This window comes from Anas acuta, chromosome 7 (genome assembly GCF_963932015.1).
Source record: "Anas acuta chromosome 7, bAnaAcu1.1, whole genome shotgun sequence".
Lineage (NCBI taxonomy): Eukaryota > Metazoa > Chordata > Aves > Anseriformes > Anatidae > Anas > Anas acuta.
Window position 1 is genome coordinate 36,018,864 of NC_088985.1, and position 23,947 is coordinate 36,042,810.

Genomic DNA, 23,947 nt, shown 5'->3' on the forward strand with positions numbered 1-23,947 from the left:
GTTAAAAGTTTGTGCTAAGGTGTTTGAAATTAAATGTTAATGAAACCACAATCAAAAAATTATTTTTAAAAGAATAATTACAATCTCTGTAGCAACTGTAATGTTACAACTGAGGAAGAAGTGACTTTTCAGGAACAATTATCATATTGAGCGAGGTTAGAGTAAAAAGAAAAGAATAGCAGCTTTGTCTTTCTGGGCTTTGTTTTCAAGGGAATGGTTGTAGGTTCATATATTTCTTTATTTTCTGTTACTTTTGTCAGACATCTAGAAATACTCCGAGAGTCCTTGAGGACTCCCTGTGCACTACTGAGAAGAGCATGGTTGTCCTGCCCAGCCAGCCTCTTCCTTTTTTGTTTCCATTCAAATTTTGTCTTCTCTCCCATGTGCCATACATAAGAGTCTTAAAGAAAAGCCTCAGAAGGAACGAGACTTTAGGAGTCTCACATAGCCTTTCCTTTGAGAAACCCACTGTATTTTTTCAGCCTTTAGCCGTGATGTTCTGTGGAGACTAATACTGGGACTGAGCTTTATTTTGAACCAGGATGAAGTTCTGTGCTTAATTTAACCAAGAAAAGTAGACACGATATAAAGATAAATCTCTGCAGACTTCTAATGAGATATTTTATATTTAAATGAGGTATTTTATATTTATATGCTGGTCCAGCAGCATGCAGTCACTGCACTACATGCCAGGTGGGGATTTGTGTGGCACTTTGGCCTGCTTTAGAAGTAACGAATGAGAAAGGTGACACTTAATTTCCGCTACAGGCAGGATATGACACTATTGAATTGTTGGGAAAAGGAAAGGGAAACTCATCGATAGTGAGTAACCGTGCATTTGGGGGGGGGGAGCTTTTACAAAAATATCATCCAGTCGTTCTGGGTAAAAACTGCTCGGTCAGAGATTTTTGAAGGTTAAAAAAAAAAAACGCTAATTTGGCATTTGGAAGTAAAAAGCAGTAGGTAAAACACTGGGAAGGGAGGGGAATTGGCAGTCTCTGCCAAAATAAGTTTTTGTCGTACTGAATTTGATGTTGGTCTGCAGAAAGCTGACTGCAGGGGACGTGGGCACCCATGGGTGAGGGACGAGAGAGGGGCCCAGGGGTGTGAGGCCAGCGGGTGGGTGGCAGAGGGCACATCACGGCCAGAGGTGGCCTCCAGGACACGTCAGGAGGAGGAAAATCTCCGTAAAGTGTGAGTCAAGAAAGCAGGGCTCGAGGTGGAGTCGGCCGCTGTGGGAGAGGTCAAACGTGAATGAAAGGAAGCGAGAGGGAAGGGAGGCCTGGCTGCACTGAATGGCCGCATGCGGTAATTGTTTTCTTCAGAGATGATTTAAAACCTGCCTTTTCCTTGCTGAAAGTTACTCTGCGTCTTTTGGGCACGTGGGGATGAGGGGAGAAACGTTTGGCGTGATTCAGAAGGTGTTTCTGGGCGTCACGGCAGTTGCTGTATGAAGTAAGCTGACAGGAGGTTAAGGGAGAGCTATTAATGCCTAGCACAGGATGCCATGCCCTTTTCCTCTGAAAGGAAGAGCTGGAAATCAGGAGCGATATAATTTATAGTAATCTTGCTCCCTCTTGTGGCTGTTGAAGGATATTTAAAATATATATATATATATTCGGGGATAGCAGTGTTCAGAAGTGTAGAACTTGTAACAGCAGTCATGCAGAAAAGAGGAGGAAAAAAAGGAAAAATATTTAAAATTTAATTTTAGACAATTATTTTAACTGCTCAAGCACAGTTGTGTGTGTGTTTTGTTTTGGTTTTTGTTTGTTTTTACCAAAGGTGTTTGAGTAACATAATTTTTATCTTACCTCTTCAAACAGCTTAGAAATGGTAACTTTTTAGGTTAAAAACTTCGATCCTTTTGTGTTGCTGTCCCTACTAGAATCAAAAATGAAAACGTGTTGCACATTGAGTATTTCAGTTCAGTAGAAACAGTGCAAGTTCCACCTCTGTCCTTGCCATAGCAATTCTTGCAGACTTTGTAGTTCAACTATTTTTTTTGTCTTTTTTTCTCTCCTTTTTAAGCGCTGGTGTGGGCCGAACAGGCACGTTTATCGTTATAGATGCCATCATAGACATGATGCATGCTGAACAGAAAGTTGATGTTTTTGAGTTTGTTTCAAGAATCCGTAATCAGCGTCCGCAGATGGTTCAGACTGACGTAAGTAGGAATTGGTTGAAATTACAATTTTTCACGTTTTCTTCAAGTCCATTAATGTGCGTCTGTATCTCCAGTGTGATATTCCCTCTTCTGTTGCACACTTGGGTAACTGGGACATAAGCAAAGCCCAGAAGGGTAATGCTGAGGAAGGAGATAGAGGCACGTTCAGTCTTTGGCATGGAGATAGATCACTGTAATGCACGTTACCTTGTGGTATGGTGTCCAGGGTTTCCCCTTGCACAATTAAGTGGAATTTAAGGAGTGTTGTAACAGGAACTTTGTTTTACCCTAAGGTATAAGTTGGTGATCAGTGAGTTGTAGGCCAAATGAGGTGAATGAAGTGCCAGACATGGTGTGGTTTGGCTTCCTTGACGTGCATCATGCTTATATGCCTGTTGTTTGTTCCAGATGCAGTACTCCTTCATTTATCAAGCCTTACTTGAATACTACCTCTACGGTGACACGGAGCTAGATGTGTCATCCCTAGAAAAACATCTACAAACATCGCACAGTGCAGCACCAAACCTTGTCAAAATAGGGCTGGAAGAAGAATTTAAAGTAAGTACAAAGGGTCTAAGATTTTCAAATGTTGAAACACTTGGGACAAAAAGATACTTCAGAAGCAGGAGAAGGGCAATTAAAAAAAGAAAGGGACTGTCAAGACTGAACCACCCATTTTATAGTGGATGTACTGGGAATGGATCCTGTGGGATCAGTGAAGGAGGCCTGGCCTTAACACCCTGTTCGAAAAATGCACGTTCAAACCTTCATCATTTGACGGATATTTTCCTATATGCGTTTGGTTTCCTTGTAGAAGAAAAATGGAATTATTCTTTCAGTCTTGTACTGGATGCCAGATCAGATACTGCTGGAAAACGGAGCTGGGTTACATTGACCGAATTGGCATGTCAACAGAAATGTTAACTCAATCACCACCGTGACAGCAGAGTGAATTATGGAGAGTTTTCAGGTTTTGTACTGAGTATCCACAACTACCAGGAGGGAAAAATATATATTTAAAAAGTGGAGAAATAAGGCATTCTTGTTTTGTGGAGAAGCCCTGATTGGAAATACCAGTGACGCTGTCTTTCGTGATCCCTGTTTAAAATAGACTTCAACTGCACTGAGGAAATAGTTAGAACTTTTCTGTGACATTTACTGTGCTAATAGACTTATTCTATATATGGGTTGAAGGCATTAAATGACTTAGTAATTTAATCAAATGAATTCAGTGTTAACTGAATTTCTCTTTTTCCTTTAATGGATTAATTTAATCAGAAATTGGGAAGTCAGAAAAGAAAACGAAGTAAAAAGTACAGCAAAAAGTTCAACATTCAAAAGATTTATACTCTTTGAGGGAAGGAAGCAAGTGAACACATTGAGTATTCCACTTTTTTCCAGAATTCCTAAGTTTTTAGTTTTTTTTTTTTTTGCTGTCCACTGTGCTAGCCTCTGTCACAAAGTACAGAGAGCAATGTTTAGCTCGGCTGTGTATTCTGAAAAGCATTTAGATGGGCCAGGAGCACTGAGCCAATCTGCACAGAAGAAGAGCAGAACTCTGCTGTAACCACTACCAGACTCTCTGACATAAAGTCTGTTAAACATGGCATTACAGACTAACTGGAAGGTGATTTCTGAGATATGGGAGTTTCTTTTTATTGGTTTGCTGCTGGTACTAGAGCTTTCACTGGCATTAGGATGTGCTGCTGCTCAGTATCTGGCAAATACAGAGAAGTACCTGAAAAACTGCTTGCAGCTTGAAAATTAAAATGTAAACTGAGTTTGTATTAAATAGCTGCTGAAATGCAGCTGTGTATCTACAGTCATTGATGGGCAGGTCCCAGCCCAGCAGAAGCAGCCTGTTGATGTTAGTGGGCACAATCTCATGTGTAATCTCTACTACAAAAAAATGTTGGGGATAGGGCAGTGCTTGTTTTCTATGTCCTGGGAATACTGTCATCCTATACTGAATAAATAACAGAGGATACCACCATCCTTTGGTCCCTCTGCTAGCAAAAGCTGGCAATGTACAGAGCCTGGTTACAGTAGGTAGTGCACAGCCGGCCCCACGCCTGTGCAACCTCGTTATGCCCAGTGGTGCATCTCAGAATTTTAATAATCTGAAAAGGATCATTACACTGCTAATATCAAGGAAATGAGTATGAATGCTTATGAAATGAGTTTGTGCTTGGATGATAAGGGAAGTGAAGTTTATGAAAGAGAAGTATTTTAGCGCTTGAGAAGAATGTGGAAATGAAACGGCCGCTATTTCAGTGCCGGGCTTGCAAAGCTCCTGGGTTGTGTCTGGAGCTGCAGGAGTGGAATAGTGTTCAGTGTGCTCCTCGACCTTCCTCTGCTTGCTTAAAGGCTGGGAAGGCAAAAATGAAATTAATTTGATAAAAAGGTAATGCAGACAGGTTTTCAAAAGTGGCTAAATTTGTGAAACTCAATTTCTGAATCTGAAATTGAAGAAACTTTTCAAAGGGCGTGGGCACTGTGCTTCTGGAAGCCACGCTCAAATAGTCCAGAAGTGTCATTAAAAAAAAAAAAAGATAACCTGCTGTCATTTTATTGCACTTAAACTTTACCGATATGCTTTGGAAGCATGTTCAGACTCCCAAAAATATTTGTTAGTATTAAAAAAATTACATGACCATCATTCGTAATTATACTGTACAGATAATTACAGATAATCTGTGTGTTTTATTGCAGAAATTAACAAACGTCCGAATAATGAAGGAAAACATGAGAACTGGCAACCTTCCAGCAAATATGAAAAAAGCTAGAGTCATCCAGATTATCCCATGTAAGATGATCAACTTTATCTGTAGAAACAAGTGCTATAAGTACATGGCTGTCCTAAGGTTGTTGTAAGTAAATATTCGACCTGCGTGTTGGTACCAGCACATCTCATATCAGCATATGGCTGCGTTGGCTGGGTCCAGAAGAGAGGAAAGCCCAAACTTGGAAACTGTAATTCTGCAAATAATTACTGCATATGCCTTGAAGAAGGAAAAGTTGTAACTTTTACATACTGCCTGTAAAATTCAAATGCTTTGAAAACTGTTTTTGTTTCATATTTAGGTAGACCACATTTTTGAGGGTTTAGTTAGCTTCCCTTTGGTTTTGTCGTCCTCTTTGCAGACATGGCTGCTCAACGCTTGGGCAATGATACAGGCAGAGTATCCTGTCCCTGTAACGTGTGGTGTCCTTATGGAGTGTCTGCACACACATTATTTATTTATTTGAACTTTTTCAATGTAAAATATGTAATGACCAGATTTTTTTCAGGACTGAATGAAATAATTCAGCAGTTTCACCCACTTAACCAGCATACTTTCTGTATGTTTCCTTGCCCAGTCTGGAGCAGCACTGCAATGTCTGCTCATGAAAATAAGTTTCAGACCTTGCTTGTCATATCCTGTGTGAAAGTAAAAATAAACCACAGAAGAGCTAGTGCTCTCCTCCACACGCTCAGTAAATCATGGATAAGATCTGTAAGACACTCTTTCTGGCTTCCAGCTGAAAGTTTTGTTGTTGTTCTTTCACAAATGTAAGAGTGGAGCAGTTGTTGATACAGTTAGCAAAAGAAAGAATAGACCTGAGTGTTTGTTTTTTTTTTTTTTTTCCAGATGATTTTAATAGAGTGATTCTGTCAATGAAAAGAGGGCAGGAGTATACAGACTACATCAATGCTTCCTTCATAGATGTAAGTATAAATGTTTTTGATATATTTAGACTACAAGTCAAATATTTTGCTGTTGCTTGTAAGTCTTTTTAAAGAGACGCGGCCAACTTGGCTTATGAAGAACAGTAGCTTTTTTATTTGGGTTTGGCTTATGAGAGTTTCCAAATACGTTTCTTATCTGGCGTTTTCAGTTTCAATTTAAATAGTTGTGTACTTTAAACATTGCTGATGTGAGATGTATAAACTAAGGTTTGTATTAAGTCCTGAAAAAACAGGGAGTGAAACAGGTTCTGTTATCTGCATGCAGGTTAACAGACATCCTGACTCTGGTTGTCTAACTTAGAGGAGGGGTGGGAGGGTGGAGTATGTATTTAGCATGGGGAAAGGCTTTCAGAGTGTTTGGGAGTCAGGATTTACCTGGGGAGAACTGCAATAATTGCCAGCTTTGTTCCTGGCTTCCTCACGGAACCTGGCCAACACCTTCCACTTTTTTTTATTTAAATATGAGAATTAATTATGTCCAGAGAGGCTCAGAGAGAAGCTGGGTGCTGAGCTCCCTGCATACCAGCCTTGGTCACTCTCATCCTCACGTGTCATTCCACTCACGTGTCTCTTTCTCTGCAGGGCTATCGCCAGAAGGATTACTTCATTGCCACTCAAGGACCGCTGCCCCATACCGTGGAGGATTTCTGGCGGATGGTGTGGGAGTGGAAGTGCCACACCATCGTCATGCTCACAGAAGTTCAGGAGAGGGAGCAGGTATGCATCGCACAGCTGCTTTTTAAAAGTGCTGTAAAGATGAGACTTTGTGTTAGATAAACACTATTATATACTATTTATAATATTTACACTACTTATACCATTTGTATAAACCCTTATACAAATTTTAGCAAGATTTTTTGCCTTCTCTGAACGACCTCTTGCTTCGCTGTTAGGTGTCGGCCAGTGTTGCTGCTTTTGCTTGAATTGTCAGGAAGAACACAGAAACTTATGTTTTTTAAAAGGGCCCAGTTCACATTAAAATCACAATTATTATTGGGATTCCTGGTGTGAATGCCTGTGGAAGAGTTGCTTGGGATTTGAGAACAGCTGACAATGTTTTCTTGAGGAACTCCCCCTTTTTTTCACCACTATAAGCTTCTGAACCTCTCCTTGTGCATCCTTCCTCATGAATTATCAGAGACATGTATCCCTGCAGTGTTGCAAACTTGGTGTTCAACTCATGTTTTAGTGCTCTGCGATGTTTTCTGGTGTTTTTGGGAGGCTTTTTTACAACACTGCATTGCATTGCCTGTAGGAGTTACTTAATTTCCTTCTGATTTATTTATAAAGCAGTATTTATCAACTATGACTTCTGAGCCCTTTTCATCTTAATGCTTTACACTGTAGAAATATTTTATTCCAATACTCTTGGTTATTAGCCTTTTCACTGCAAACTGTCTAGAACATGTTAAGCTGTATTTCACATTTTATATCAGAGATTCGTCATTATGCAGATAACGGGGATAAAAATAATATCACAGAATGTTTACAATTCTCTCTCAATTTTGCAGGAAAAATGCTTCCAGTATTGGCCATCAGAGGGCTCAGTAACTCACGGAGACATAAATGTAGAAATAAAGAATGACAATCTTTTAGATGCCATAAGTGTAAGAGACTTCATAGTTACGTATAATCAGGTATGGTTTTTAAATTGCATACGTTTTTTGTTTTTTTACATTTGAAGGTATTTACAAATATAATTACGTAACTTAAATCCTGGAATTTCTATCTAATGATAACTGCAGACATTTTAGCAGTCAAGAGGAAACTTATAGGAAATATTTCACTTAAAACCCCATGAAAATCCTGGTCAGTAAAACACGTCCTTTATCAAAGTGGTTTTTTTTGGTAATGCTTTGCTGTTGCTGCTGGTCTTGCATTTTTTACCATTTACCATATATCTAGTACAGAGAATTTGATTCAGGATTTTAAATTCCTGGGAAGCATTTACAGCACAAATACAAATTCTCTGCCTACCAGCTGTTCCGTAATGCTGCTGTGCTACAGGCATGCTCTACAGATGACTATTTTTTGAACTTTTGGACATGCATTTCTTCACTCTCTGAACCATTTCTTTAGGAACCCATTTGCATTGCTGTGTTTGAAGAAAAAAAAAATTACTTGCCATTTAGCATACCGTTAATTTAACTACCTATTGTGTTACATGTAATTTATACACTTAAATAGTTGGCACATGCAAAGCAAAAGGGCTTTAAAGGGCTCTGCATTTCCTTCTGAAGGAAGGTGGTGGATAAGTCACAAATACACACTGTGCTCCCAACGCAGAGTCCTTGTCCCTGTGTTGACTTCTGTCCTGTTGGAAAGTGTTTAAAAAACACTTGTGTTACCAGAGTAACACAATTTTAGATAATTTTGGTTTTTCTGATTTTTTGGTTTTCGTAATAATGGTTTTCTTCCTTATGTATCAACTCACTATTTTAGCACCACTAGTGAAGTCCATTCCCAACAATCCTGTTTAATTAGCTCTGAAATAACGATGCAATATTCAGATTGCCTGCCAGAATTAGTATGACATTAATACCTATATGAACTTTTAGTCAGCAAGCATAAGGACAAGACAAATAATTTTTAAGTTTCAAGGTCACAGGTAGCATTGTGCAAAGATGAGTGGATTTCATTAGCTGATTTTTTTTTTTTTAGCACTGTGCATGGGGATTGTAGGAACATCAGGTATGCATGAGTGGTGTATTATGGACCAGGTTGAAATTAGCCCGTGTTACTGTAATGGTGAAAAAATTATGCTACAGCTGTTGAATGTAAGAAGTGTGTTTCCATCTGGAATTAACAGCTGGATGAATCTGGTTTTTGCACGCACGCAGGGTAACCACGAGAAGCAAAGCAGGCTGGTTCGGCAGTTCCACTTCCATGGCTGGCCAGAAATTGGAATTCCTGCTGAAGGAAAAGGGATGATTGACCTGATCGCAGCTGTCCAAAAGCAGCAGCAGCAGACAGGGAATCACCCGATCACAGTGCACTGCAGGTAAGGCTCCCCTCTCCTTCCCACAGTTAGCTGATAACTTTTTCTCCAGTCTGGTTGTGGTTGCAGCAGTTCTTTGTAAGTAGACTTCATCCTTTAAAAATAAAAATTAAGAAATATGAGCAAAAGGTAGAGAAATGGAAAAATTGAGATTACATAAATGTGAAACAATAGTAGCTTTTTTGTTGTTGTTGTTGTTTGTTTTGTTTTGTAGTGATTTGTAAAACACCCCAGCAATACGGGGCTCAAATGTTCTATCAGGATCAAAGTAATCAAATTATTGGCAGGATGGAATATATCCTTAACCTAATCTGAACACAAACTGTACCTCTGTTTTTGAAAGCATGAAAGACAAAAAACAGTGTACTCTCATTTTTTCTTTTTCCATAGTTCTTTTAATAAGCTGTATTTTTTGGACTTTTCCTTTGTGTTTTCAAATGCTATTTTTAGAGTATTTTTTTCTTTTTATCAGTCTTCTAAATTGTTCTTTTCCATTTCTGCACTACATCTGCTGACTTTAAAAGTAGTAGTAAAACTATCATTCTGCCTCTCCCTAATTCAGAAATAACACTTTCCTTTTAAAATACTGGATTTTTTATAAGTGAATAAAGCCTTTTCTTTTCTTCTGGTCAATACAAAGTCAAGCTGACAGTCCACAGAGGCAGAGTCAGCAGAAGAGAGGTGCCTGGTTTGTTTTGTCTTCTAAATAAGAAGTTGTTAACCTCAAGAGGTCACCCTTTGACATGAACTTTTTTGCTGCTGTGGGCTCCATGGACCTGTTTGCTGTGGGAGAGGTGCTGGCAAATTCAGTGCTGCTCTTAAGACCGGGTTTTGCAGGGGCCTCATCTCTGCTGCATTCGTCTAAGATCTTGTGCAGTAGAGTGTCTCTTGTGATTGGAGCTCGACCGTGACATATTTTGTCTCTCATTGCCCTCAGAATTGGTAATTGAATACACGTTAGTGGCCGATTAGATCTTTTCTTCCTGAGCACGTTGTATGAGTTCAGCTGCTGTTGCTGGACTGTGGTCTCCCTCAAGCCATGCACAGAGGCTGAGATCCTGGTATTTTCATATCTAACAACATTTATTATTAATAATTGTGGTATTTTCTTCCCCTTTCTGTGATCCCACTGTTGAGCAATGCTTGGCACCTGTACTACGACAGGGATCCTCCCTGCAGGAGCTGTGCTCTCCCGCATTCTGTCAGCCAGCGGTGATGTCTGGCGCTGCTTCTGGGGCTTTCCTGCATTGCAGAGGACACCCAACAGGTTGTTTTTCATGCTGCAGAAATTGCAGCAGTGATTTATGTGACACTCAGATTGTCTCGTAGCATTATCCGCAGGGACGTATGCTCACTGACCGTTCGGAAGTGTTTTGCTAGAAGAGCACATGGTTGCTGTTAGAGTTAGAAATAGGAAAGGCTTTGTTAGAGCTGCTCTCTGCAGAGTGCACTGACTTTTTTATTTTGCTCTGATTTGAGTTTTAATGGGTCTCACTCTCTGAGAAGTATGGTTTGTATTTTGGCTATCGAAGTGTCACAAGTATTTTCATCAGCTGCTGAAGCAAAATGATCCGGGGAGCTCCTGGATTTGTTGGCGTTTTGGGATAGGAGCATACAGTAATGTGTATTAATTGCTAAAACTTCTTCCTCCTTGCTTCTGAAGTGTTTTCTCTTTGCAGTTTTCATTTTTGTTCCCTAGGGGACCGTGGGTTTTCCCACCCGATGGTGGCTGAACTCAATGTTGGTGATGATATTTTGTGTTTGGTGCTTCAGTTTGACCAGTTCTGACAGCTGCTTCCATATAAATGCTAGGGAGGTAAAATTCTACATGATAATTAAAGTGGGCAAAGTATCAACTAGTTCTAACCGATAAAATAAGAGGTTAAAATAGCTGATCTCTTTGATACACACAAATCAGATAGATAAGAGCTATCTGAGGTATATATTGCTTCTACTTTTTTACATTTTTTGAGCTGCAGCCTCTGTGAAGCACCAGCTTAATTATTTGATGCGAGTTTTTCCTAGATTTTGTTCAAATCACTGCAACGATTATAAAATTTACTAGACAAGAAAATAAAAGCAACCACGCAGTGTATCCTAGGATTTTTAATATTGCACATTTTGTCCTGCCCCTATTTTGACAGCCTGTATGTACAGTGCACTTTAACTGCTCCGTGCAGTCATACCTGAGTCTTCAAATGTGGATTAATGTAAATTTATGAATAAGTAAACACCTTTCAAGAAAAGACTGATTTCTCAGAGCATTCGCATAAACTTGTGAAACCTTCTGTTATTTTTTTCTAACTATGAATGGTTTCAGGAGCAGCTAGAAGTGATAATTTGTATGTGGAATGAAGACCTAGCACTAAATAGTTTCAGAAGGGCTTTGCTAACTGAGTTGCCAACAGAATTCAAAGCCAATCTGCTAAATCCCAGTGTTTGTCTCCTGCTGCCTTCTGGTTAGCTCATAGCTACCTGTGTTTTTTCTCTCTTTGCTGTCTCCTCCTCTCTGCACCATAATAAACCAGGTAGGACTACTTAAAGATCCCTTGCTTCACTCTTTTGCCCGGTCTTTGCCCTTTTGGAGCATCCTTTGCTTTTGAACTTTGTCTCAAGAAATGAAGTCTGAGAGTCAAATTGAAAAGTTATCTTCCCTTTAGAAAAGTGTTAAAGGAAGTACAGAGAGGGAAGCGAGTATGAAAGGAGTAGTGCTGTGTTCCCGTGAGACAACACATGTGTTTTTCCTGCATTTCAAATGCAGTTTAGTTCTCCATACCAAAATTTTTCAGCCAATTAACAAAACAAAACCAAAACAAACAAAACAAAACAAAACAAAAAAAAAAAGAAAAAACAAACCAAAACAGCTAAACAAACAAAACAGACCAAAAACCTTACATGGACTTTAAGGATTTATTAAAAAGATGTTTTGGGAAGAAAGAAGGAGAGAGCATCTAACACAAACAGTATAAGCAATGGAGTGGAAAACAATGTGTGAATAAGTGAATAAGCAACATTTGATGATGTCTGTGTGCACCTTTACTTTATATCTTTTTTTCCTCACCTTTTTGTGTATGTAGACCAATTCCGAAGTGCATCACTCATGGGTTACTCTAGAAAGCACACAAGATTACTACAGATTAGCTAACGACAAATAAGCCTGAACCCTTTTGGATTTTGCATTTTTCTTTAATCTGATAAAAGTAATTGTCTGAAGGGAATAGTGCATCTAATATGTTGTACCTGTTCATTTTCCCTCCAGTCGGACTTTTAATGTATCCAGCTGAGGATACATGCATTTGCACTTAATCTTTTCATAAGACTATGCTTATCAGATTTTTTTTTCCATTTGATGGAATTAAGGTAGAAGCAATGATGTGTGATTACACTTCACCTGCTATAAATGATTAAAAAACATGAAAATTTTAAATTTAATAAATTATTTTGTGCTTATCCTTGTTCAGTCCAGTGAACCTTCTGCTTCATCTTGCCACTGACTGCCGAATTCCAAATTCCATCCTGGTTTTAGTTATTTCCTATCAAAGCTGCTGGCCTTCCAGGGCACAGCCCCTGTTTTTTGGTGACAGATAGTCCATAATTTGTGTGATTAAGAAAGCAGAATCTTTTTGGCTCTGATATTAGGCTCTGATTGTGTTCTGCCACATACAGAGCAAACCTGAAAGCAGAGCATGAGAGCATGGGAAGCTTTCTTTGCTGAAGACTAATGGATACGAGAAGAAGCAGCTTTGCTAGCTCGTAATTCAAGTGCCAGGCTGGTGCTGACAGCATCCATGTGCTGCTGCTGCTGCTCACAATCTCCTGTTTGAGGGCAGAAGCTGTCAGCAACGGGGCTGGAGCAGCTCCTGCCTGGCTCAGGATTAATTTCGATTACTGCTGGCTCCCTTCTAGCGTGGCTGAAGTGGCAGAATAGGCTAATATTCGTGCTTGGGTATTCTCTATCAATATTATTTTTAGCATTTTTACCCTGCTGCATGCCAACCAGGTGTGTTTCCATTGCAGCGCTGGTGCTGGCAGAACAGGTACGTTCATAGCACTCAGCAATATCCTGGAACGAGTGAAGGCTGAAGGGCTCCTCGACGTATTTCAAGCTGTGAAGAGCTTAAGACTGCAGAGGCCACATATGGTGCAAACACTGGTATGATATTTAACAACCCGGATCTTTGTCAAAGGATGTGTGTTTGTAAATATTCTTGTGGGAAGAGAACAAAGGATTTTTTTTTGCAGGTGGAAATAAATTATGTATGATGGCTGTGTATGTACAAGGTATTATCAGAAATCTGTATTTTTACAGATTTTTTTTTATGGCATTTCTAAAAATAAAACTTGGCTAAACATTCAGTGTTTTTTTAGGAACTGGTGACAGTTAAATAAACCAAAATCTTTTGAGAGTTACAGATGACAAAACTTATGAAGTAAATGCCTTTTAAGCCATATATATCAGGTTTTCTTTCTTTACCTGAAAGTGTCGAGGCTTAAACAGGCTTGCAGTTCATCTCTGAAAGGGAGAAACGCTGACTTGTTTAAAGTCAGCTACAAAGAATATGTGAAGCTTGATCCTGACACTTTCCCTTACAGAATAAACATTAGAAAGTTTTATGGAGGTGTGTTTTTGGAAAACACATAATGCCGATATTTGGTATTTTGATAGCAGCTCCCATTCGGCAGTGAGAAACTTCTTTAGGAAGTTATCTCAAAGCTCCTTTCCCAGGTAGATGTTTTCTCCGTAGTGCAGAAAGGGGAAAGAGGCTGAAGAAGTGGAATTGGATTATCTGCAGTCACGCTGAGACAGGGATGAAATCTTTCTTTTGGGGTTCTGGCTCTGTGATTTAATAATGTCAGTTAAGGGTGTAATTGCTGTTATTGGATTGATATTCCCAGCTGAGCCTGTGGAAAGGCTTCTGCTAAACTCTGCTTTCCAGCATGAGTGAATTCAGATGCCAGTTCCGTTCATTATCAGGCGTTAGAGATCTGATAATGCAGCAAATCATGTCGAAGGCTATCAGCATGCCTACGAGCTCGGGCTGTGCCCCATCCTTGGGATGCAGAGGGCTAGCCAGCAGGCTAACGTAGCCAGAGGATGAGTATACACAGACAGCATTTACAAGTGAAACTCCACTACAAAAAAAAAAATGAACTTAGAGTTTTTTTTCAAGTTCTGTGCATTTGAAGTTGCATTGTCACACCGTTTCAGCCGTGAAGCTCAAAGCCTGAAGTTAAGCAGCCGGGCTCCCCGGGGAAGGCGCAGGAAGAGTTACCTGCTTTAGCATGAGATGGGGAACAGCCAGGTGCAGTCAGCAGCTTCATTTAAATGAGGAGACAGGTTTAAGAATTGATGTTCATTTGAAGAACTATCCCCTAGAAAGCTTGAAGAAATCATTTTAACTGACAGGCAAGAATCAGCCTGTATTTGACAAAAGAGAGGTACCGATGCTTTTATTACAGGAAAAAAAAGAACCAGGGTAGACTCGTGCTCAGCTCCTCCTGCACATGAAGGGAAAACGGGGGGCTTTGAAGAGAATACCCTGCTGACGGGTGGGTGGCTCTTTGAGGGCAGGGTGTTACCATCCGCCTATTATTAAAAGTTGGTTGCATGTGAGAGGAGAGAGAAGCCTTTCATGTCAGAACCCACGGCGAAACCGTGGCTCAGGTCGTGTTGAGGACCATGTCGAGGTCCTCAGCTCACCGGCCTTTGGCTTCAAAGCTCCTCGCGGTGCCAGGTTGGGGAACCAGCCAGCAGCGAGGCACGGAGGAGCACAGAACTTGTGGGCAGCCACCAGAAACTTTGAATCGGTGGGCAATTAGGTGGAACTGGTAGCTGCTGTGAACTCACAGTGCTCCAAACCGGAGCACCTCGCCTTTACCACGAGGATTTGCATAAGAATGATTTTTTTTTCCTGACGTAATCGTATGGTTTTTGATATTTTCTTCCTGTTTTTCAGGAACAGTATGAATTCTGCTACAGAGTGGTACAAGATTTCATCGACATATTTTCCGACTATGCTAATTTCAAATGAAAATTCCTGCCTTATTTTTTAATTTGTCTGTATAAATAGTTGTATATTATATTAATTTATTCCGTGTCATTTCGATTGACTTTTATTGTAAATATGCCTTTGTGTTTGCCCTAAAAGTTGCATTTGCTGTACAAAATTATTTCTGAAATATAAATATCTTCTAAAGCAAAGTATAATGTTCATATACAGTATATTACTATAAGATGGTAGAGAAATCTTTATTCTAAATAACAGTAAATTAATTATTGAAGTTTTGTTTTTTCTTTTTTTTTTTTCCCCACTTACAATTATTTATCAATAATGCTGTCTCCCAGTTCTTGAAACTTGATGCAGGTGATTTACATTTCATACTAAAAAAGTGAACTGTGGTATATATGGTTAAACTAAACATGTTTTGGCCATAAACCTTTCTTCACTGACGTCAACAGCAAATGAAAACAGATGTTTATCTGGGGACACACACTGCTAACCTACTCATGCTTACATGTAATTTATTTCCTGGTCTCACTGAAGGGCAAAGAGACTTCGAGGTATCAGAAAATGGCCATTTTTGTGTAATAATGTACAGTATAGCTGAAAACTATAATTGCTTTTAAAGTCTGTTTTTAAGAACCTCCCAGTGGATGGCAGTTCTATTTTGAGTCTTAATAAGATATAATCATTATAAATACAGATTTAGATTTTTGATTTAATATAACTTTAAAAGTCCATTTATTTTGTTCTTTCCTAAATATTACACCAGCTTAAATCAATCTAGAAATACAATAATGTGAGTTTGCCACTATTTGAGAATATTTTGCATATCTGAAGAGTCTATTTTGCAGCTCCTGAACTTGTCTTCTTCAAAAGGCTCTACTCTCCTTCTTTTATTACACTCAACAAAATAATTAATAGTATTTGCTAAAATTTTGAAAAAAAAAAATAGAGTAAATTTTTAGCACTAGCAACGTTGAGCACTGTAGCTGAAAGTTCCTTTATGTTCTTACTTTCCCATGTATGTTATCAAGAAAAAAGATCTAAAGATCTTTATCTAAAAGGGTTATATGATTGTGTATATAGATATATTTTTAATGAAAGTACTACTGATAATATAATTGGTGAAATAAATTTTAAAGTCTTTTATTATAGCCCAGAACAGGATGTGCTTGGGGGTTAGAAAATCCAAAAAAAAAAAAAAAAATCACAGGGCATCTGAATGTTGAATAATTCAAAAGTATTTCTTTTCCATTCTTTAAAATGCATATATGAATTAATGAGCACAAAGTATGTACTTCAGTTACTTAACTAATATGCAATAGTCCTGTCTTGTCCGGTTGGTTAGGTTTTTTCAATGCAAACATAAAAGCCTTATTTAAAATTAAACAACTTAAACTGATCATTTCACTGTTCTTGCACTATTTTGCCCCATGACCATTTTTCGTATCTGGTAACAAGTAGAACAGTCGTACAATGCAAGGAACAAGGGAGGTGCTCATCCCTCTCCTTTCATTTCGTACTGGATGGAAAAGGTGCAGTTCAGCCATTTCTAAGCACACTGTTCTGAACACTGCCATTTACTGCTTCTTGTCTTCCCATTGATGCACTTCTGTATTTATTTGTACAGTAAATTATGCACTTAAAAACAATTGTTTAAAGACTAAACATTTATTGTGACTTGTTAGAAGATACACTCAAAACACAGAAAGCGTTGAGGAGTAAAAAACCACAAAGTTTACATTACTACTGCATGCTAGAATTCTATCAAATTTCAAAAAGGCATCAAGTAAATTCAGTAGGAAAATCAATGCAGCGAGGTTTTCAGTATGATCATCTGCAGCACAGACAGAATCAGAGAGGTTAAATGATGATAGAAAAGAATGCAAAGAAATTTTCATTGTTTTCCAAAGAAGCTTTTCTTACAGTCCCGTTAGATCCTAGGATCTTTCCAAACATTTACTTTGCAATAGAAAAATAATTTGTCTGTCAGACAGCCCATCTCCTAGGGATCTCACATAAAAGCCTACACTAAGAGTTGCCTCGTGAGGCAATCCTCCTCAGCTGGACCGCAACACAGCGTGATGTTACGGGGACCCGATGGGCAGCAGCTAAGAGCGGGCTGGAGCTAAGCTGAAACATCACATGTTAAGTGGGTGCTCTGGTTTTAGTTGCTACCTATTTTATCAATTAGGGAACAGAAAAAAATGTAACACATTTCAGAAGTCACAAACACAATGACCTTTTTTCTTTTTTTTTTTCTTTTTTTTTTTTTTTATTAATCTGAGACGCTTGCTTTCCAGTTGTGTTTGGGGAATAAGCTGCTTACTGCAGCAGCCTCATAACTGGGGAGCTGTATCTTGACATAGATATATCTGATTTTTTCTTTTAAATTTTTCCTACGTTGCATGAAATTACTTTAAAATGCCAAATAGTTGATTGGAAGTTGTACATTCTGATCGGTATGTGGCTTTGGTCACTATGTGACTTGACTGTTTTCACGTGTTAAGATGGGTTCCAGTTCACCGAAGCATTTAAGCATTTGCTTTACGACATCGCTACTCCACAAAGCATACAGCACCCTACGTTCTTTGTTCCCGAAGCAATCCCTTAAGTGCTTTGCTGAATTGGGCCTTAATGAAGAATGCATACTGTAATTACCAGTGTTTTTTAGGGTATTTTTACGTATCAGTTTTTTAAACTTTTAAAATGAGCCTGGCCGCCTGTGTTCAATATTTTGAAATGTTTTCATTTCCCTAGTACCATTTTTAATGTAAAGTTATTGAAACTTTTCTGTATGACCAAACTGTATTTAATTTGTCAAATCTTTATAATATATGTATGTATTATACAGTTTCAGCTACTATTATTTTCTTTTATTACATTTATAATTTGATCTTGCTGTGTTTTTAATGCCGGTGAATGTTGCTGAATTCTTTGTATATGCAAATTGCAAGATCTAATACATTCTGATGCAAGAACAAAGCTCTGTTGTTATTCTTAAACCGTATTACTTTCTTTAAACCTTTTAATTTCATTCCCGCCCTGTGTGCTCGTTTCAGTTAACCATTCCAAAGGATTGAAAAGCCATTACCTAGATAGGTAATTTTTTGGTGCTTATCACTTTGGAAGTAGTGCTGATTCACGTATAAAACATGGATAAATTCAGGGTAGCAGTTAGCAGGCAACGTCTCCCCAAACAGTATGAATAATTAAGGCCTGGTGATCGATACAGAGCTCCAACATGGTGAGGCCCTGTGCAGCACAGACACGACTAGGCCCCGTGCAGCCTTCCCTTATGTAGCACTTCAATGATTTGGAGCCTGGCCCTGCAGTATGGTGACAAGGACAACCCCCAAATACTCTTGTACAGCTCCAATGGCTCCTGTCAGCTGTCACCTGTCATCAATCAAGTGTAGGATAGGCCAAGAGGGCCTCAAGTTGTGCCAGGGGAGGTTCAGGTGGGAAACGAGGAGCCATTTCTCCTCAGGACGAGCAGCCAGGCGTTGGGACGGGTTGCCCAGGGAGGTGGTGGCGGCACCGTCCCTGGGGGTGCTCCAGGAGGGGTTGGACGTGGTGCTTGGGGACACGGCTCAGTGGGGACACTGGTGCTAGAGGGTGGTTGGACCAGAGGATCTTGGAGGGCTTTTCCAGCTTTTACAATTCTGTAAGAGTTCTGACAGCGTAGATTATTTTTCAATTACTTTTTCCGTGCGTGTTTGGAAGAACTTCTAGCTTGCGTGTCCTCCTTGTGCACTGTATGCTGACCTATTACAGAACTTTCTTTGTTTTCTGATGCTTGTCAAACCCCCTGCTCCAACATTTAGCATTCGCACGTGGTAATCTTGCTGCTTTCAGCGCTACAGTTACAGGAGTAACTGTATTGTCTGTCATTCTGTGACTTGTTACATGTCAAAGCTTTTTTTTTTTAATTTATTTTTTGTAATTCCAGATGACCTGACAAAATATTTTGTGCGATTGGATCAGAGTTTTAGCACGTATCGAGATGCACAGCCTGTGAGGCCACTGGAAGTCAGCTGTGCAAGAACAACAGACTGATAGCTTTGCTTTCAGAAAAAAAAGAATCTCAATCATTAATCAGTAATTATTGACTACTTACTGCTTAATTTAAATAATTGTTATCATAATTATTGCTCATCTGCACAATTTCTAGTATGATACGGTTCTGTCTAGCAGTATAGGAGTATCACCATTATTAAAATATTGAAGCTAAATAGCAGGGGTTACATGCTAGGAGACACAAAGAATGACTTTTCTCCTGTCATCATAGTGTGCTTCTGTTGGCCTCTTTCTGTATTTAAGATCAATGATAAAAGGCACCTTTCCTAACAAACCTCAAATTGTAGAAAGAACTTGGGATAACATGATCCTCCATTCCTTCAAGTACCTAACAAACTGCTGTTCAGATACTGTATTAATAATAAAGTTTTCAAATTTGCCTCTAACATCCAGTAAAAAGAGATTTTAGGGAGGAGGTGGCAGTATAATTATGATCCAACAAGTGGAAATGTTTCTCTCACAACAGATACCCTCTGCTCTCTACTATGTCCCATTTTAGCGACAAATCTGGAAAAAGCAAAAATATCACGACTACTAAAATACAGAAATAATAAAACTACACAAAGTGTGCAGCCTGTAATTTTTATATACATAGATTATATGTAAAACCTACTTTTGTCATTCCATTTCTCCAGCAATTAATTTTTGACTCATCTGATGAGAATCTGCACTATTTCCTTTTTTTTTTTTTTTTTTTTTTCTGTCCTTGAACAACTTGCATTTCTTTCTGCAGATTTTGCATTTTACAGCTTGGAGATAGTTATGTTTATAGAAAACGGACTTTAGAAATAACAAACTTCCATTTTAGACTACTCGCACAATACATTTATTTCAATAGGCTATTTAAGCAATATAGACTAACCGAGCTCGAAGCCATATTTGTTCTGTATAGGGCATAAATGTCAAGTCAAAGCCAAGATTTCCTTCATACAGAAATTGCTCAGTGCCTCTGAGAATTTTTCAAGCAATTGGACTTTACTGTGAATGTTCTTCATTTTATGTATTAGGATTATTTTGTGATTTCGATATTTTAATAAGAACTTTCTTCAAATGATTTCTATACGTTTTCTATGCTACTTCTCACACAGTTAGAATTAGCAAATTATTAATCCGGCTAAGACTTTGTCCTGGAAGTTCTTTGCACAAATAATCCTTCCTTCCCCTCTGCCCGTTGTTCCTGTGTTTTCATGCACGGCGCTCAACCCATTTATAACCCTTGAACAGATCGAAATTGCTACTGCATGCCAGTTGGGTGAACACCAAGAACAGCAAAACTGAACCACTTTCGAGGAGCTCGAGAAGGAATCAGCACGTTGGCAGTGGCATCAGATTATGAAGCTCAAGGTGTGTGCTCAGTGGCAGTGCTCTGATACCAGCCTGTAGGCTGAGCCTGTCCTGCTCGTGGTCTCTGCTCCTGGCTTCTCAGAAACACCACGAGTGCCTCAGGCCCTATGAAATAGATTCGTATTTTGCTTTTAAGTTATTTTGACAGAGCTCAGTGGCGTCCTGCCCCGTTCACAATAAATGAGTGTACACACACGTTTACTTACACAAACAGCAGACATGTTTGATAGGAACCATTTTGGAAAACTGATCCTGTTTGTTCATAAACTTACACAGATTCCTCTCACGTGAGAATAAGTTGTCAAAATTTGGTTCTCTGTATGAATACATGCATCTGAAAATCTTAGGTGGGATAATGTCAGAGCAATAAACCATTGTAAGAACAGAAGTCTATTGCAAAATAGATAAATAGATACTTTTTCAGAGATTCATCATAAAATAACTTGTTTAATCACTGGGCTTTGCTTTACACAGCATCAATAGCCTGAAGTGTAGAATCTAGAACAAATGGTCTTGTATGAGGACCTTCAGATGAGGAATTAAGATGTTAATTTTTCTAATTCTTTTCAATTCTTTTTAATTTAAGTTAAAAAATGTCTAAGCTGGCAAGCGCATTCAAGGACTGATTCAAACTACTATATAAAACTACTTTTCAACACATTTTGAGAGTCAATTGTCTTACTTCAATTTGTATGTGGTGGTTTGTAATCCTAGTAAATTAAATGTTGACAGATAAATATTACCCAACAGAAAATTTCAAGTAAATGTCATTTTTTCCCTCCTGTAGATATACTGTTGCAAATATCTGTGTATCCATTATTTAAGAGACCACTGCTGCTCTTGAAGATGGATTTGAGGCAAGGCACTCTCAAAATCTTTTTTTTTTTTTTTTTTTTTTTTATAATTTGTGTTTTCTTGTAGGTATTGTTCTGTTGCAGAGACGTTTATCACAAAGGTTGTGAAAAGATACTGCGTGGTAAGTGCACTAATAAAGCACTGAATGATCATACCAGAATATACAATTATTGGCATATTGCAGAGCAATATTTTTTTTATTTATTTTTTCCTGTAAAAACAGCAGAGCCCTTGTCAACATAAAAATGCCTATACAGTGATAGCGGAAAAATTGCTATTTTGCTGCCGTCTCAATTCAATGTGGGCTAATAGACACTGTAATGAATTAGGCTTTTAAGTAATTTTGGTGGTGTAAACTGGTGGGTTTTTTTGGTAACTTCTGTTACAACCACGCTTGTGAAGACCCCCAAAAGGATCTGACTTTGCTATCTATTGATTAGCAATGATACCCAGTGTTAAGAGTTCTGATTTTGCTTGAAAGTTTTATGGTTTACACCTAAATAAAAGATTATCCAGTAGCATAAAGCTGTCACGACAAGCTGAAGGTGAGATGATAAATTTGTGTTAATATGTTAAACTAAATTAACCCCCTACCGAAACTTATGAGATAGACTTCAGAGTAATTTAATTCAAAAGAAAAAAAAAATCTTAGTTGCTTACATCTAACTTTATCATATGCAAAGTCCCCTAAAGTCATTATACCACATAAAAATAGTATTTGAGGCAAACTAGATAATTAATTATAAAAGTAGTAACATCAAAAGGAGTTCTGCTTTGTGAAAGATCTGAATATTAGGATCTTTATCGCCTGAAGCACAAAAGACTGGCTGACCTTGTAAAAGGCCTTTCTCCCTTTGTATTCCCCCCACCCCACCCACCCACTCACACACAAACACACACACACAGAACTTTGTTAATTTGCAGTTAAGGTTACTGGATTATTTTTTTATTTAAAAAAAAAAAAAAGGGAAAAAAAAAAACACCTCAGGCATCACTCAACGTGTCTAATTTCTCTTGGATTTTCACCATCCACCTTGGGTGGAAAACCATACGAGTATGATGTTGGTGGACAGCATGAATTGAGGGAGAATTGACCCACAAGGATCATTGAGTCCAACTTGAGTCCAACTCCTGGCTCCACACAGGTCTACCCAAAAATTCAGACCATATGACTGGGAGCAGTCCAAGCACTTCTTAAAATTCAACAGCCTTGGTGCCATGACTGCTCCCTGGGGAGCCTGTTCCAGTGTGTGACCACTCTCTCAGTGAAGAACCTCTTCCTGGTGTCCAGCCTGAACCTCCGTGTCACAGACTGACCCCATTCCCTTGGGTCCTGTCACTGGTCACTACAGAGAAGAGATCTGCCCCTCTGCTCCCCGTCGTGAGGAAGTTGTAGACTGTGATGAGGTCTCCCTTCAGCCTCCTCTTCTCCAGGCTAAACAGGCCCAGTGTCCTCAGCCACTCCTCATACATCTTCCCCTCTGGGCCCTTCACCATCCTGTAGATGGTGACATTCTCTGGACACTCTCCAACACTTTCACATCGTTTTTGTGCTGTGGTGCCCAGAACCGCACACAGTGCTCGAGGTGAGACCGCACCAGGGCAGAGCAGAGCAAGGCAATCATTTCCCTCGACCAACTAGCAATCCCGAGTTTTTAAAGTATTTTTGATTTCATCTGTAAGAGTAAATTGTTCTCTCTGTCTAATTATTCAGAACTTTTAGGTGTACTTTGTTTCTTTTGTGCTGATTTTAAATATCTCAACTCTGTTTAACTCTGGCAGTAGGTAAAGGTCAGTTTGGCTTTCATTTTTGTGAAACCACAGCCTGAAAATGAGGTTTCGAGCAGTCAGACTAACCAATGCCCGAAGAGCAGGAGGAGCATTAAGTCACCTGCATCTCCATCCGCTGCCTGGCCTATCTCTACTCCCTCATTTCTAAGAACTTTCCTGTTCTGTTTCATGGAGGGGAAGAGAGCCGTACCCTCCAATCCCTTTAATAGAAGTCCAAACTCTTTTGTGACTCCCTTAAGCCTCAGAGAGAATCAGCAGAGAGGAAATACATGACTTGCTTTTAAATTGGCTTTATGTACTGTGTGGAGGAGGCTGGAGAATGAAATGTGAGGTGGTTGGGGCCTGTGCTTTGTAACTGCAGGCCACTGGTAAAAATGTGCAAAATGAAGAAAGAATTGAGCATAATGATGGAAGTTATGTGTCATAATGTAGTTAATTTTCATCTGTGCTTAAATGTTTTAAAGAGCATTTTAAAAATAATCTTCTCTATGTCACGAAGGGCTGAGGTGGAGTCCTTCCAGTCTAAAAATGTTTCTGACCCGAGTCTACATTTAAAGGGTTCAAAGGCATCTTCTGCTTGCCTATTTTCAGATCAGGGTTTCTTGTCATTTTTCATACCATATTATCTCATTGATTGGAAGGCAATTTTTGCTTAAATGATAGAGATATCAAGTGTAGACTTGGCCAAGAATGTGGATGGCCGTGATGTTGGATGTGGTGATGACAATTTTCTCTCGTATCAGCTTTCTACTTTTATGCAGTCAAGGCCTTCTGGTCAAGGCCTGAGTCATCCTGGCTCCTCACCAGTTTTTTGTTGTTTTTTTTTTTTTTTAAATCTTCACATACAGAGCAGCATGGGCTTTGTTTTGAGTTCTTGAGAGTCTCAAATTTAAGCCTTAGTACTCAATTCCTGTCAGGGAATAAATTTTTGTACGTAACAGCAGGTAACTACTTAGATGACAACAACAGACTTCAAG

At 39.0% G+C, this 23,947-nt stretch overlaps 1 protein-coding gene across 8 annotated transcripts in view; it reads left to right on the forward strand.

Moving 5' to 3' along the window:
* The window catches only part of PTPRE (protein tyrosine phosphatase receptor type E), a 92,763-nt gene extending 74,878 nt beyond the window's left edge, over positions 1-17,885 (forward strand). For all 8 annotated transcript variants that reach the window (XM_068689193.1, XM_068689192.1, XM_068689196.1 and 5 more), the window contains 9 exons: positions 2,032-2,167; positions 2,576-2,725; positions 4,880-4,973; positions 5,800-5,876; positions 6,480-6,614; positions 7,409-7,534; positions 8,738-8,898; positions 12,913-13,048; positions 14,853-17,885. In XM_068689193.1, the coding sequence (XP_068545294.1) occupies positions 2,032-2,167; positions 2,576-2,725; positions 4,880-4,973; positions 5,800-5,876; positions 6,480-6,614; positions 7,409-7,534; positions 8,738-8,898; positions 12,913-13,048; positions 14,853-14,927 (1,090 nt within the window). In that variant the 3' untranslated portion in view covers positions 14,928-17,885. The remainder of the gene's footprint in view (positions 1-2,031; positions 2,168-2,575; positions 2,726-4,879; positions 4,974-5,799; positions 5,877-6,479; positions 6,615-7,408; positions 7,535-8,737; positions 8,899-12,912; positions 13,049-14,852) is intronic.
* Positions 17,886-23,947: the final 6,062 nt, after the last annotated feature.